The 16,738-nt window shown below is 46.1% G+C and overlaps 1 protein-coding gene across 1 annotated transcript; it reads right to left on the reverse strand.

The window, feature by feature from the left end:
* Window positions 1–6,088: 6,088 nt before the first annotated feature.
* Window positions 6,089–10,459, reverse strand: NCR1 (natural cytotoxicity triggering receptor 1). The gene is made up of 7 exons (XM_065926823.1): window positions 10,414–10,459; window positions 10,296–10,331; window positions 9,835–10,119; window positions 7,477–7,755; window positions 7,171–7,218; window positions 6,599–6,646; window positions 6,089–6,491 (listed from the first exon to the last, which is right to left on the reverse strand). Exons 1-7 carry the CDS (start codon window positions 10,445–10,447, stop codon window positions 6,325–6,327), a joined length of 897 nt encoding a protein of 298 aa, XP_065782895.1. The 5' UTR covers window positions 10,448–10,459; the 3' UTR covers window positions 6,089–6,324.
* Between the last annotated feature and the right edge of the window lie 6,279 nt (window positions 10,460–16,738).

Consider the following 16,738-nt stretch of genomic DNA (forward strand, 5'->3'; position numbering starts at 1 on the left):
ATTGAGTATGGATCAGGACTGCTCAGGTTATTTGAGGCAAAGCTGAGTGATTAAAAATTCAGGCTTCTACTTGAGTACAAAGCTTACAGGTAGGATTTACATTTTTTAAAAATGATACAATCGAGGGAGGTTGTGATGGACTGTGTCTGGGTCACACCCTCTTCTGGGTATTTTAAATACATTCTGATGGACACTTTGCAGCAGTTCACCCCCCTCCCAGCTATCTTGTTATTTTTATCTATCTATAAATAAGGAAACAGTAAGAGGACTCAATGACCCTATATGGCATGGCCTCTGAGAAGCAGACTGAGTTTTGAAAACAGAGTTCTTACAAATTGGAAAGCCTGTGACTTGTCTTATAGCTCACTTTGTGCAGAAATTTTTAAAAAGTCTTATGGAGTTTAGGACATTGAAGATCAGTGGTTCTCACTAGGGGGGATATTTTGCCACCCAAGGACACCTGGGCAGTGTTTGCAAGTATTTTTTTTTGTTTGTTTGTTACAACAAGGGGGCGCTCCTGACATTCAGTGGGTAGAGACCAGGGGAGCTGCTTGACATCTCACCATGCACGGAACAGCCCCACCACAACAAAAAACTACCCCACCGAGAATTTCAATAGTGCTGAGATTGAGAGACAGTCTCACTTGAGATTGGCTTACAGTCTAGCCATTCATTGCTATAGAATAAGACAGTGGTCCTCAACGAAGCCTGATTTTGCCGACCCCGCCCCTCAATCTGGCAAAGTCCAGAAACTTAAAAAATTGTGGGGCAATACACATCACATCAACATTACCGTTTTCATCATAAAGTACACAGTTGAGTGGCATTCAGGGTATTCACACCACTGTTGTGACCATCACCACCATCTAGTTCCAGAATGTCTCAGTTCAGCTTAGTTGCTCAGTCATGTCCAGCTCTTTGCGACGCCATGGACTGCAGCACGCCAGGCCTCCCTGTCCATCACCAGCTCCTGGGGTTTATTCAAACTCATGTCCATTGAGTCAGTGATGCCATCCAGCCATCTCATCTTCTGTTGTCTACTTCTCCTTCCGCCTTCAATCTTTCCCAGCCTCAGGGTCTTTTCAAATGAGTCAGTTCTTTGCATCAGGTGGTGAAAGTATTGTAGTTTTAGCTTCAGCATAAGTTCTTCCAGTGAATATTCAGGACTGATTTCCTTTAGGATGGACTGGTTGGGTCTCCTTGCAGTCCAAGTGACTCTCAAGAGACTTCTTCAACACCACAGTTCAAAAGCATCAATTCTTTGGTGCTCAGCTTTCTTTATAGTCCAACTCTCACATCCATACATGACTACTGGAAAAGCCATAGCCTTGACATCCACATCTCCCCAAAAGGAAACCCCATATCCATTCATCTACTTTGTCTCTACAGATTTGACTACTCTGGATTTTGGAGGGAGGTCACAGCTGGCTATGCTACAAACTTCTAGTGGGTACAGACCAAAGGTGCTGTGAAACCTTCTACAGCTCACACCACAGTCCCACAAGAGTCATCACCCAGAGGCTGAAAACCCCATGGCAGATGGAGAGTGAGCGTTGTCTTCAGGATATTGCACCTCCTACGGGTTCCCAGTTGGGTAGAGATCTAGGTGGGGGCGTGACTCTTCCTTTGGCAGCTGTTAAAAACCTCAGCCTTGTGGTATTAGGTGGGCCTCCCGCTCTCCATCTGGTTCCTCTCCTGGACCCCTCCCCTTCAGCCTCAGTCTCATTGTAGCTCAGCTCTGCTGGGGCCAGAGGGCCGAATGGTTCCAGAGTCATGTCTCCTCCTCTCACCCTCCTGCTGAGCCTTGCTGAGTCCCAGAGAGTAGATGGGGACCCCTTGATGCCTCAAAGTAGAGGCAAACTTGACTTTGGGGTTCACCTCACCAGGGCTCTCTTCCAGAGCTGTGTGTATGAGCCAGGAGATCCAGGTTTGGGAAGGTGAGCCCCTCCTCCAAAGTTATAATTATTGAACTCATTTTGCACAAGGTGATGGCAAAAGAGAGATCTGCAGTTCAAAAGTCACTTCTGGGGCCTTCTCTGGTGGTGTTAAGCATGTTAAGAAACTGCGTTCCAATGCAGGGGATGTGGGTTTGACCTTGCTTGGGGGACTGGGATCCCCATGCCACAGGGCAACTAAGCCTGCACACCCTAGAGCCTGTGCTCTGCACCTGGAGATGCCTGCAAGCCACAGCAAGGAGCCCCTGTGCCACAGTGAAGACCCAGTGCAGTCAGAATAAAAAATAAAGACCCCTGGGCTCACCTTTCAGTCGGGTCTCCCCTGACTCGCTCTGTCCCAGCCATGCGGGGTGTCCTGCTACTCCTCTGCCTCGAGCCCTGCGCCTGCGGTTGTTTCTGCCTGGGGGGTGAGGCTCCGGGAGGTGTTCCAGCGTTTCACGTGGCTGTCCTTCTCAGCACCATCAACACTTTCTCACCTAGCTGACCACTGGATCTCACGGAGGCCCCTCCCCCATCACAGCCACCTCCTTCCATCACCCCTATTTATATCCTTCCAAGCCAGGGGTTCTTAACCGGGTAGTTCCTCAGTTTGTCCTCAGGGAGACATTTCGCAACGTCCACGGAGACTTCTCCCACGTGGCATGGTGATAAAGAACCTGCCTGCCGATGCAGGAGACGCAGGAGACACAGGTTTGATCCCTGGGTCAGGAAGATCCCCTGGGGAGAAGGAAATGGCAACTAACTCCAGTATTCTTGCCTGGAAAGTCCCATGGACAGAGGAGCCTGGCTCGCTACAGTCCATGGGGTCACCAAGAGTTGGCTACGACTGAGCACGCATCCTTGCTCAGCTCAGCTCTTGGAGATTTCTTGGTTGTAATAGGTTAGGTGTCTGGTGGTCCAGGCACATAGGGCATAGAGGCCAGGGGTGCTGCTCAACACCAAGCTGAGGATGGTCCCTGCTCTGGGCTGAATTGTATCCCCCTCGAAAGCACATACTGAGGCCCTAACTCCCTCCCCCCAATCCCCCGCCCACCACCAATGTGACTGTAATCAGAAGAGAAACAGATTTGGGCATCTGATTGTAGAGAAATCGAAACCATGGTGTTAAATGAAGTCAACCCAGACTTGTGTCCAGAGAAATGTTAAGTCCACCACAGAACCTCAAAACTCTGGCCCTGGGGAGCCCCCCAAACCCGGCAGTGTAGGGAGAGTCAGAGTGAGTAGGGGGAGGGGTCAGAGAAAGCCAGTGAAGTGACTTTTTCAGGAAGGAAGTGGTCATACATAATTAACAGAAGAGCAAAGATAAGCTGAGAGGTGTCCACTGAGAGTTCCAGGAAACTTATTATGTTACAAAAACAGCTTCAGAGGAAGTGAGAGGTGAGAACCAGCTTCTAGTGGTTGAGGACTCAGCCTGAAGGGGTAGAGTATAGCCTTGCCCAGGTGGGTGATGTCTCAGGGCAATCAGTCACCCCATCCACAGACCAGGAAGAGTGGAAGGGGGTGGACCTTCTCCGAAAGAGCATATCCATGCTCTGAAGATTTTGTTCCTATTCCTGATTCAGGGTGAAAGAACTCTGGTACTGGTGGTGATGTAATAACTGTGGAGTACTGATAAATTCCTAGAATTAGGACTTCCCTAGTGGTCCGGTGGTTAAGGCATCACCTTCTAAAGCCGGGGGTGTGGGTTTGGTTCCTGATCAGGGAGCTAACATCCCACATGCCATGGGGCCAAACAATCCAAGACACAAGACAGAAGCAATATGGTAACAAATTGAATAAAGACTTTAAAACAGTACACATTAAAATTTTTTTGTTTTAAATCTGTAGAATGACGTCATGAGCTCATGTATTACTGAGGAGGAGTTATCGACCCCACCTTTTGGCCAATGGAAGGTAAAAACAGAAAGGACATAGTTTGCCTCAGGAACACAGATGTTAATGGAGCTTAAATTCCATCATTTCTCCCTGCCTCCTGATTAGGCAGTGCACCTGTTTTACGAAATGGGATGAAGAAAGCAGGCAGGAAAGGCAGACTGGAGATCTTGTCTTATTGTTGTAATTTGGAAAATGAAATAAACTGGGGGTAAGCCTCTCTTCTTTAAGGAAGAGAGGCTGAGCTGAGGGAGGAGAATGAGATGCCCTCTCAGTCTTCAAAGCTCACCTTTCCCGATCTCCATGAGACCAGCATCAACCAGCAGGAACAGATCTCCAAGCACGTGGGCGCCTTAAGAAGTGAAGATGGATTAGACTGGTCCTGGGCTGGAGTGATGAATGTGCCTCCTTAAAAATATAGATTTCTTTGGGATCGTTCAGTTGCTACATCGTGTGTGAATCTGTGACCCCACGGACTGTAGCACACCAGCCTCCTCTGTCCTCCACTATCTCCTGGAGTTTGCTCAAACTCATGTCCACTGAGTCAGTGATGCCATCCAACCGTCTCATTCTCTGCTGCCCCCTTCTCCTTTTGCCCTCAATCTTTCCCAGCATCAAGGTCTTTTCCAATGAGTCGGCTCTTGGCATCAGGTGGCCAAAGTATTGGAGCTTCAGCTTCAGCCTCAGTCCTTCCAATGAATATTTGGGATTGATTTCCTTTAGGATTGATTGGTTTGATCCTAAACTCCTTGCCATCCAAGGGATTTTCAAGCATCTTCTCCATAACCACAATTAGAAAGCATCAGTTCTTCAGTGCTCAGCCTTCTTTATGGTCCAACATAAAGATATATTATATTTATATATGGTAAAAATATATATAATTCAGCCAAGAGAAAGAAGGTTATCTTGCCATTTTTGACAACAGGGATGGACCTTGACAGCATTATGCTAAGTGAAATAAGTCAAAGAAAGACAAATACTGTGTGATATCCCTTAAAGGTGGAATCTAAAAACAAAGCCAAGCCCGTAGAGACAGAGGGCAGAATGGTGGTTCCTAAAGACTGGTCGGCAGAGGAAACAGAGAGATGACATTTAAGGGAACAAACCAGTAGATGAATAAGTCTTGGAGCCCTAATGATCAGTGTGGTAATGATACACCACAGTGTCACACGATAATCCTCAAACTTGCTAACAGACCATATCTTAATCATTCCAGCCACAAAAAAGAAATGTTGATAATGTGATGCGAGAGAGGTGTTAGCTAACACTATAATGGCAATCCTTTCACAATAGATTAATGTATCAGATCAACAGATTGCATGCCTTAAACCTACAGAGAGTTCTATGTCAAAAACATACCAATTAAAAATTAAAAAGCACTTTTCAGTTTGGGATGACAAAGGTTCTCCAGAGTCTGTTGATGTTGCCCCAAATGTATCCTTTTCTTATCACACCTGTCATGGTTCATTTACAATAGCAATGGTTGGGAATTGGCTACTGGCTTGTTGCTTCTCTAGCTCTTAATGTCTTTTCTGTACTGGTGGTTAAATATTTTGAATGACATCTGCAGAGACAGCAAAGAAGAAAGAGGGACAAATAGCCAGGATGTGGAAGCAACCTAGATGTCTATCGACAGATGAATGGATAGTGAAGCTGTGGTACATATATACAAAGGCATAGTACTCAGCCATAAAAAAGAATGAATTTTGAGTCAGTTCTTGTGAGATGGATGAACCTAGAGCCTGTTATACAGAGAAATAAGTCAGAAAGAGACAAATTTCATGCAGTAAAGCATATACATATGGAATCTAGAAAAAATGGAATGGATGAACCTATTTGCAGGGCAGGAATAGAGATACAAACACAGACAATGGACGTGTGAACACAGCAGGGGAAGAGAGGGTGGGACAAGTTAAGAGAGCAGCATCGAAACATGACTACCATGTGTATAAGAGATCCCCAGTCGTAATTTGCTGTTTGATGCAAGGAGCTCAACACGGGGCTCTGTGACTACCTAGAGGAGTGGGAGGTGGGAGCGAGGTTCAAAAAGGAGGGGACATATGGATACCTAGGGCTGATTCATGTTGATGTATGGCAGAAACTATCACAACATTGTAAAGCAATTATCTTCCAGTTAAAATTAAATACATTTATAAAAAGAAGTAAGGATAAAGACAAAAGGAAGAAGGAAATATTCCCATGGCCGTGATGTTAAAGCTGTTTTCAGGAAAGATGGGGGTGGTTGAAAATTTGGCTTGCAGGAAGGAAGCACAAGAGTCCTTCGAATCTGGAGGAGACAATGGGATTGGTTTTCAGGAGAAACGTGCCGTTTGCATCTCCCTCCGTCCAACTGCACGCAGTCCTCCCTTAGTTCTCTGCAGTGACTCCCTTCCTCTGTGGGTTCCACACGGAGCTCCCACAGTCCAGGGTCGGGGCCATTTTCAGCCCCACCTGTGGCCGCTGGGCCTCTCGGTCATGTCTTCAGAGCTCTCTGTGCTCAGAGCCGTCTCCTGCACCCCCGACGTGAAGCCCCATGGGTTCTCTCTCCAGACTTCCTCCTGTGAAGCCAGTCTTCAAGCAGGAGCCCCATGAGGGCCGTCAGGACCAGGACAGCCAGGCCAAGCCGGGTGAGATTCTGGACCGTGTGATTCCAGAGAAAATGGTCTGGGTCGGAAGAACAGAGCGATTGCTCACGGGGAGCTACCAAGACCGCCTCACCCCATGTCTCTCCCCTTTCCTGCGAGGGCTGACAGGCCCTGCTGCCGGCTTACCTTTCTGCGACTGGGTCCCTGTGGTTAACTCGTAGGAGTCCCAGTAGTCTGCGGGGGATAAGGAAGTGAAGAAGTGAGGAAAAGAGATGGTGTGAGGGACTTCCCTGGTGGTCCAGTAGCTAAGACCCCCTGCTCCCAGTGCAGGGGGCCTGGGTGTGATCCCTGGGAGGGAACCAGATCCCGCCTGCCCCAACTAAGGGTCCCCTGATGCCGGGAAAGGTTGAGGGCAGAAAGAGACGGGGACACCAGAGGATGAGAAGACTGGATGGCTTCACTGACTCCATGGACACGATCTGAGCAAACTCCGGGAGATGGTGAAGGACAGGGAAGCCTGGTGTGCTGCAGTCCATGGGGCTGCGGTCAGGTTGGACCTGACTCAGCGACTGAACAATGACTTTGACTCTAGGTTATGAGCACCATACCAGCAAGGGTCTTCGACTGGTTGGCTGACAGAACTGCAGTTGATGGCTTGCTCTGTGCACTCAAGGGATATTGTGAATGAATGCCCACTTTTTAGCATGGTTGGGAGGCTTTGAGTCCTTGCCCCGAGTTTAGAAGTATCTGTTACTCACCAGAAGAGGTGTGCTCAGTGGGCGCGAAGGTGGTGTCCCCGGCGTCTCCTGGCCATGGAGACAAGGAAATCAAGGGGTCTGGTCTTCCCAGCTGCTTCCTCTCCCTTCCCCACTCCTCTGTCCACCATCTCCCTGGCGATGCTTTCGCTAGCACCTGGACCTCTGGGAATCGATGTGGATGAGGGCACTAGTGCAGAGCACCCTCTCTGCGTCTCCCCACCTGCCTCTTTGCTGCCATCCTCATCTCTACTGGTCATTTAGAGATCCAGAAAGGACACGGGGGAACATTGAGGGGGAGGTCCTCACCTTTGACCAGGAGCTTCACAGGCTTGCTGGGGAAAGACCACGCGTGGTTGTTGTAGGAGCCGAAGCATCTGTATGTCCCTCTGTGTGCTGGGGTCACAGGGCCCAGGTGGAACTCTGCCCACAGGTTCCCGTATCTGAGCTGGGGGCGGCTGGATCGTCCCCCCTTGAGCAGAAAGAACGTGCTTGTAGCTGTCTCCAGCTGGCAACGGAAGGTCACATTCTCTCCTGAGGTCACCTCAGACCTGGGTTCAACTGAGAGTGTGGGTGTGTCATACAGTCCTGTGAGAGAAGGCGGCTAGTAGGGTAAGAGCATTCTTTTTTTTTTGGCCATGCACCATGCGGGATCAGAGTTCTCCTGCCAGGGATCGAACCCGAAACCTTTCCACTTGAAGGGTGGAGTCTTCACCAATGAATCACCAGGGAAGTCCCGGTACAGAGCATCTGTATCCTGCTTCCTGCATCTCTGAGCATCCCTCTAGTCCTTAGGGCCAGGATATCACTGCTCAGAATCTCGGTCTCTTCTTCTAATTCCTAAATTTGTCTTGGTCATGGATACACCCTCCCTGAATTCTCCCTTCAAGACTGAGACGGTCCCTCCCCCAGCTGCCAGGAGAGTTAAGAGGAATCTCTTTCTGGGAATTTCCCTACATCACTGGTCCTCAGTGTTTGATCCTTGGGACCAGCCATGTCAGCATCCTGGGGAAACTTGTTAGAAATGCACACTTCCAGGCTCTATCCCTGAACTATTGCATCATAACCTGGGGGAGGGGCAGCCACCTGTGTTCTAAAGCCTTTTTGTTGGGGCTTCCCTGGTAGTCCAGCGGTTGAGACTCCGCCTTCCAGTGCAGGGCGTACAGGTTCGATCCCTGGCCAGGGAGCTAAATCCCATACGCCTCGTGATGGCCAAAATTCCGTAACATAAAACAGAAGCAGTATTTTAACACATTCAGAAAAGACTTTAAGAATCATTCACATAAAAAATAAAAAATCTTTAAAACCTCATTGCTGCTTTTAGTTGTAGTAAAATATACATAAATTTACCGCCTTAACTATTTTCAATTGTATAGTCCCGTGATATTAAATACATCCACACTGTTGTACAACCATTATCACCATTAATCTCCAGAATGCTTTTCATCTTGCAAAACTGAAACTCTATATGTTAAACATTAACTTTTCATTTCCTCCTTCCCCCTGGCAACCACCATTCTATTTTATGCCTTTGAATTTGACTATTTTAAGTACCCCAAAGAAGTGGGATGTACACTTATTGATCCTTTGATAATGGGCCTATTTCACTCAATAAAACATCCTCAAGTTACCCAGTCTCAGGATTTCCTTCCTTTTTAAGGCTGAATAATATTCAGTTGTATGAATAGACCACATTTTCTTCATCCACTCATTCACTGGTAGGCAAAGTTGTTTCTACCTTTTGTCTGTTGTGAATACTGCTTCCATGAATGTGGGTTTACTAAAGTCGTCTGTGCTTCTGCAAGTCCACAGGTGACTCTGATATTGACTTAAACTTGAGATCCACAGCCCTCAGTGGAAGGGAACTGCCTGGCCCAAGATTACCTGGCTACCTCCACCCCATCGACCTTGCTTTTTCCACACCACCATTCCACCCTCACATGATGTGTCACTGATTTGAATTTCCTGACTTTGACTCATAGTCTGTCTTCTGCTAGAACCCAAGAACCACAAAAGCAAGACTATTTGTCTGGAATCTCCCTAGGAGTGGTTCTCACACAACCCCTGCCTGATAGGAATACAGAGCTTCGAGCCTCATTTCAAGACTATGCTGAAAGGTCAGCCAGGTCCAGAGATCCACATTTGCTCAGTTGAAGTCTCTGTCCTTAAATATTTTTATTTAAAAAATATTTTTGGCCATACCACACGGCATGCAGGGTCTTAGTCCCCCAGCCAGGGATGGAACTCTCATCGCCTGCATTGGAAACGTGGAGTCTTAACCACTGCACTGACCAGCAGGAAAGTCCCTGAGGCCTCCCGTGGAGCCGCACTGCTGTCCAGCTGCCCTTTCTGTGAGCAGTGAGGGCCTGTGCCGCTCACTTACCACAGGTGCCGTTTTTAAGGACACTCAACGGTGATTCCCTCTGGGCACAAACATCCATCTTAGAGTCTCTTTTCCGAAGAAACTAAGACCAATCTGCTTCTAGGACATAGAGACAATTCTCTAAAGATAACCCCGTAGGCATTAACCAACTCCCTGTGTTGCCCCCAAGACAAACTAATATCTGAGTGAGGCTTGGGAGAGACAGAGGGAGATGAGCAAGTGAGGACGTTCTGAAGGATTCAGGTTGACGAGATGACCCTATAGCTGCACCATGGGACAGTTACCTGTAACCACCAGCTCCAGAGGGTCGCTGAGCTCTGACCAGAGCTCCCCACTTCGGTAGGAGCACCTGTATTGCCCTGCAGTGTGCGAGGTCATGGCCGGGATGGGGAACTTCACCAAGTTCATCAGTGGGGGTGACTTCGGTCTCTCCAAGGCAGAAAGGCCCCCCTCAAAGTGCAGTTGGTACTCCACAGCCTCGCCAGCTCCCTGACACCCGATGACAGCTGGTCTTCCCTTTGGGATCATGAAACTGGGTCTGACCCAGATGGCAGGTTTCGAGAGCATCTCTGGAAGGGAATCAGAGGTGGGAGTCCCTGAGAAAGCCCCCTGTCCAGCCTCCCGTCCACCCAACTGCTGGCTGTGAGCCTTCCTAGCCAATCTGGGTCCCTGGCCTTTCCTTCAACTGTTCTCAAGCAGACACAGTGGCTGAATCTGATTTTGGGGCTTTGAAGGAAGGACTTACGCTTCTGGGTGGTGGTCCTCTGGCTCAGACCCAGCCCTGGAAGACAGGAACGATGAGATATGTTGCCCCATCTATGCTAGACCCCTCAATTCCATCTCTCTTCCATGTGAGAACTCACCAAGGATGAGAAGGACAGCAAGTATGGAAGGCATCGCTCAGATTCTGCCTGGTGAATGTGGACAGCTGGGTGGAGATGGAGCCCTGCGGGCCAGGGGGATGCGCAGGATGTGGTAAGTGAAGCCCAGGAGCACTCGCCCAGGGGCTTTCACACTGACTTGTTTACTGATGATTCAAAGGTCTCCCTCCACCTCTGGCCACTGGCAGTAAGGAAAAGATGCAGTTCCCATGATGCATCTGAGTGTATCTGTGGTTTCTAACCAGAGCCTCTGACCATGGTCTGGTCCCTGGCTGAAACTCATTTCTAGGTCAACCGGTAAATTTTGAAATGGGGATGTTATGCCCAGGGAAGGCATAGGGCAGTGTACAGAGCAAAACCCTTAAAGTCATTTTAAAAATATATGCTTGACTTTGGCTCCTCTGCATCCAGCATTCATGTGCGGGGATGTTAATTGATTTCATCAGGATGGAATGACAGGGGGACTTCTCTGGTGGCTCAGTGGTTGGGGCATCACCTTCTGACGTGGAGGGTGTGGGTTCCATCCCTGGTCAGGGAGCTAAGATCCATGCCACATGCCACATGGCCAAAAAGCCAAAACAGAGAACAGAAGCAATAGTGTAACAAATAAAGACTAAATAAAAAATTAACCTTTCAATAAAGACTAAAAAAAAAAATGATAAAACAGTCTCCTTCAGATTTATTACAATGTTTTAATAAAATACTATTTTTAAGCAAAAATATATTTCTTACATAATAACATTCCTTTAGTCTGCTATAAAGCAGAATATTAAAATATTAAGTACATTAACATATTTTAAGCAAAAAATGTGTCTGTTGTTCCTTTTAAAGGGTCTAAATAATTTTTAAATAAATAAATTATTTAGTTGAAGTTTAGTGGATGTGCAATATTCTATTAGTTTCAGGTGTATAGCAGTGATTATAGTCCATAATAATTTATTACAAGATAATGACTGTGATTCCCTATGCGATATAGTCTATTCTTCTTGCTTATGTTTTCTCCATTTAGTTTGTGTCCCTTACTCCCATATCCCTAGCGTGTGCCTACACTTTCCTCTCCCACTTGGTAACCACGAGTTTATTTTCCATTATCTGTGACTCTGCTTCTGTTTTGCCTATACATTCATTTATATTATTTTCTAGTCTACATGTAAGTGATGTCATACAGTGTTTCTCTTTCTCTGTCTGACTGATCTTACTAAGCATAAAGCCCCTGAGGTCCATCTATGCTGCTGCACAAGGTAGAATTTCATTTCTTTTTATGGCCGAGTACTATTTCATTGTATATGCATATAGTCCATCTTCTTAATCCAATCATCTGTAGATGGGCACTTGGATTGCTGTTCTGGCTGTTGTGAGTAGTGTGGCTATGAACATTGGGATGCATGTATCATTTTGTTTCTTTTGCATTTATTTCTGGCCTAATTTTTAATATTTCTTTCCTTCTAACCCTGGGGTTTGTCATTTCTTCCTTTTCTAGTTGCTTTAGGTGTAGAGTTTGGTTATTTATTTGAGTTTTTTCTTGTTTCTTGAGGTAAGCCTGTATTGTTATGAACCTTCCCCTTAGCACTGCTTTTACAGGGTCCCATAGGTTTTGGGTAGTTGTGTTTTCATTCATTTCTATGCATATTTTGATTTCTTCTGTGATTTGTTGGTTACTCAGAAGCATGTTGTGTAGCCTCCGTATGTTGGAATTTTTAATAGTTTTTTCCCCCTGTAATTGACATTTAATCTTACTGTATTGTGGTTAGAAAAGATGCTTGGAATGATTTCAATTTTTTTTGAATTTACCAAGGCTAGATTTATGGCCCAGGATGTGATCTATCCTGGAGAAGTTTCCGTGTGCACTTGAGAAAAAGGTGCAATTCACTGTTTTGGGGTGAAATGTCTTATAGGTATCAATTAGGTCTAACTGGTCCATTGTATCATTTGAAGTTTGTGTTTCCTTGTTAATTTTCTGTTTAGTTGATCTATCCATAGGTGTGAGTGGGGTTTGAAGTCTCCCACTATTATTGTGTTATTGTTAATTTCCCCTTGCATACTTGTTAGCATTTGCCTTACATACTGTGGTTCTCCTATGTTGGGTGCATATATATTTACATAATTATTAAATCTTCTTGGATTGATCCTTTGATCATTATGTAGTGTCCTTCTTTGTCTCTTTTCACAGCCTTTATTTTAAAGTCTACTTTATCTGATACGAGTATTGCTACTCCTGCTTTATTTTGGTCTCCATTTGCATGAAATATCTTTTTCCAGGCCTTTACATTCAGTCTGTATGTGTCCCTTGTTGTGAGGTGGGTCTCTTGTAGACAGCATATATAGGGGTATTGCTTTTGTATCCATTTAGCCCATCTTTTGTCTTTGGGTTGGGGCATACAATCCATTTACATTTAAGGTAATTACTGATAAGTATGGTCTCATTGCCATTTGTTTAGTTGCTTTGGGTTCACGTTCATACAACCTTTCTGTGTTTCCTGTCTAGACAAGATCCTTTAGCCTTTGTTGAAGAGCTGGTTTGGTGGTGCTGAATTCTCTCAGCTTTTGCTTGTCTGTAAAGCTTTTGAATTCTCCTTCATATTTGAATGAGATCCTTGCTGGGTACAGTAGTCTGGGTTGTAGGTTATTCTCTTTCATCACTTTAAGTATGTCCTGCCATTCCCTTCTGGCCTGAAGAGTTTCTATTGAAAGACCAGATGTTATCCTTATAGGAATCCTCTTGTGTGTTATATGTTGTTTTTCCCTTGATGGTTTTAATATTTGTTCTTTGTGTTTGATCTTTGTTAATTTGATTAATATGTGTCTTGGGGTGTTTCACCTTGGGTTTATCCTGTTTGGGGATTCTCTGGGTTTCTTGGACTTGGGTGACTATTTCCTACCCCATTTTAGGGAAGTTTTCAAATATTATCTCCTCAAGTATTTTCTCACAGCCTTTCTTTTTGTCTTCTTCTTCTGGGACTCCTATGATTCAAATATTGGAGCATTTAACATTGTCCTAGAGGTCTCTGAGGGCCTCTAGTTACATTAATTTCTTTTAATTCTTCCAATTCTCATTTCTTTTAATTCTTTTTTCTTTTTTCCTTTCTGCTTCATTTATTTCTATCTTCTACCTCACTTATCCTATCTTCTGCCTTTGTTATTCTACTTTTGGTTCCCTCCAGAGTGTTTTTGATCTCATATATTGCATTATTCATTATTGATTGACTCTTTTTTATTTCTTCTAGGTCCTTCTTAAATCTTTCTTGCATCTTCTCGATCCTTGTCTCCAGGCTATTTATCTGTGACTCCAATTTGCTTTCAAGATTTTGAATCATTTTCACTGTCATTATTCAGAATTCTCTTTTAGGTAGACTCCCTCTCTCCTCCTCTTTTGTTTGGTTTGGTGGGCATTTATCATGTTCCTTTACCTGCTGGGTATTTCTCTGCCTTTTCATCTTGTTTATGTTGCTGTGTTTGGGGCAGCATTTCCGTATTCTGGCAGTTTGTGGTTCCTCTTTATTGTGGCGGTTCCTCCCTGTGGGTGGGGTTGGACGAGTGGCTGGTCAAGGTTTCCTGGTTAGGGAAGCTTGCGTCGGTGTTCTGGTGGGTGGAGCTGGACTTCTTCTCTCTGGAGTGCAATGAAGTGTCTGGTAGTGAGTTCTGAGATGTCAGTGGGTTTGATGTGACTTTGAGCAGCCTGTATATTGAAGCTCAGGGCTATGTCCCTGCGTTGCTGGAGAACTTGCATGGTATGTCTTGCTCTGGAACTTGTTGGCTCTTGGGTGGTGGTTGGTTTCAGTGTAGATATGGAGGCGTTTGATGAGCTCCTATCAATTAATGCTCCCAGGTGTCAGGAGTTCTCTGGTGTTCTCAGGTTTTGGACTTAAGCCTCCTGCCTCTGGTTTTCAGTCTTATTCTTACAGTAGCTGCAAGACTTCTCCATCCATACAGCACTGATGATAAAACACCTAGGTTAATGATGAAAAGATTCTCCACAGTGAGGGACACCCAGAGAGGTTCACAGAGTTACATGGAGGGGAGAAGAGGCAGGAGGGAGATAGAGGTGGCCAGGAGAAGAAGAGGGGGAATCAAAAGGGGGGAGAGCAATCTAGCCAGTAATCAATTCCTTATGTGCTCTCCACAGTCTGGACCCCTCAGAGAGGTTCATGGAGTTACATAGAGAAGAGAAGAGGGAGGAAGGAGATAGAGGTGAGCAGGAGAAAAGGGGGAATCAAAAGGAGAGAGACAGATCTAGACAGTAATCAGTTCCCTAAGTGTTCTCCACAGCCTGGAACACACGGAGATTCACAGAGTTGGGTAGAGAAGAGAAGGGGGAGGGAGGAGAAGAGGTGACCTGGGGGAGAAAAAGGAGAGTCAAAAGGGGGAGAGAGTAATCAAGCCAGTAATCACACTCCTCAGTAAAAATGGGTACTGAAGATTAAGTTCTTAAAGGTACAAAATTGATAACAAATACCAACAAGCAAAGATTAAAAATCTAGAGTAGAGGTTAGACTCTCAAAAATACACTATTAAAAAAAAACCCAAAATCACAAAAATTATAACAAAATATATATGAAGTTTGCTTTAAAAATAGGTCTTTTTTGGCAAGAATAATAGTAGGTTATAAAAATGAAAATTAAAGGATTAATAGAGAACTTAAAAATAAAAAATTTTTTAATTTAAAAAGTGATAATAGTAAAAATATATCTAGGAATATGTATATATATCTGGAGCTGTTGCGGGCAGTGTCGGGTCAGTTCAGTTTCAGATAGTTCCTTGTTGCGGCTTATACTTCTCAAGATCTGTAGGCCCCTTCTAGTGTAGTCGGTGCTAACTACAGGGCTTCAATCTGTTGCACCTGTCACTTCCAAAGCGGCTCCCTCTGTTTATTTTGGCTTCTTCCGTTTGCAGCTCTCTTTAGTGTCTAATTTCCACCCTGACACAGGGGGCAAAGGTGGTCACTTTTTTAGGCTCATTTGTTCAGTCGTGCTGTGGGGAGGGAGGAATACTCTAAACAAATATCACTGGCGTGTGTGGGGAGTGCACACAGTGTTTCAGCCGCACTGGGTTTGCCCTGCTCATGGTGTGTGTACTTTCCCGGTCTACAGATCTACACTGCTCAGGCCCCAGGTTGCTTTTTGCATGCACTTCCCAGGTTTAAGCCGCTCGGGTTCAGGCTCTCGGGAACTCCACAAAGGCGCAGACTTGGTTGGGTCTGCGTTTTGTGCGCTTTCCAGGTCCAAGCAGCTCAGGCGACCAGGTTCTTGGAGAGTGCACTCTCCCCAGGTGGGGGCTGCGTCTTATCACCACCCCGGTCCCAGCTGCTTGGTTTTTGGGGGTGCAGTGGGCACGCCTTCTCAGATGTGCTGCCTGTCTCCTCTGGGGAGCTGATCTCTGGCTGTGACCCTCCTGGCAGATGTCAACCATCCAGAATCCCAGGTCTTGGTTAGCAACTGGGAGCCTGCTCGCAGTTTGGTAGAGGATGCCGTCTCTGGGAGATTGCCCCTCTCTGGCTCTGGCTGCCCGTCACCTGCCTCCCTGCCTCCAGTGGGATGTGCCGGTCCACAGCCAGTAGCTCTCCTCTGGTATTCGCTCAGTCCTTTGTTCTGAGAATGGGTCCAGCAGTGCCCTAGGTTAGGGCTTTTCACGGGATAGTTCGCTCTCTCTCTTTTCTCTCTCTCTCTCTCTGGCTATCCCACAGTTTGGGTTGCTATCTCACATTAGCTCCCTTAGATTGCCCTCTGGGCATTCAGTCCCGGTCCTTACCCTAAGCAACGCAGCCCGTGCCTCCCTGTCCAGCCCCCGCTTGCTGGTGGCGGACGCGAGTGTCTGGGCTACTTCTCTGCTGGGAATTGCGTTAGGCACATAATCACTGCAGATGGTGATTGCAGCCATGAAATTAAGAGACGCTTACTCCTTGGAAGGAAAGTTATGACCAATCTAGATAGCATATTAAAAAGCAGAGACACTACTTTGCCAACAAAGGTCCGTCTAGTCAAGGCTATTGTTTTTTTCCAGTGATCATGTATGGATGTGAGAGTTGGACTATAAAGAAAGTTGAAGGCAGAAGAATTGATGCTTTTGAACTGTGGTGTTGGAGAAGACTCTTGAGAGTCCCTTGGACTGCAAGGAGATCCAACCAGTCCATCCTAGAGGAGATCAGTCCTGGGTGTTCATTGGAAGGACTGATGTTGAAGCTGAAACTCCAATACTTTGGCCACCTGATGTAAAGAGCTGACTCATTGGAAAAGACCCTGATTCTGGGAAAGATTGAAGGCAGGAGGAGAAGGGGATGACAGAGGATGCGATGGTTGGATGGCATCATCGA

This window comes from Muntiacus reevesi, chromosome 2, assembly GCF_963930625.1.
Source record: "Muntiacus reevesi chromosome 2, mMunRee1.1, whole genome shotgun sequence".
In the NCBI taxonomy this organism is placed as follows: domain Eukaryota; kingdom Metazoa; phylum Chordata; class Mammalia; order Artiodactyla; family Cervidae; genus Muntiacus; species Muntiacus reevesi.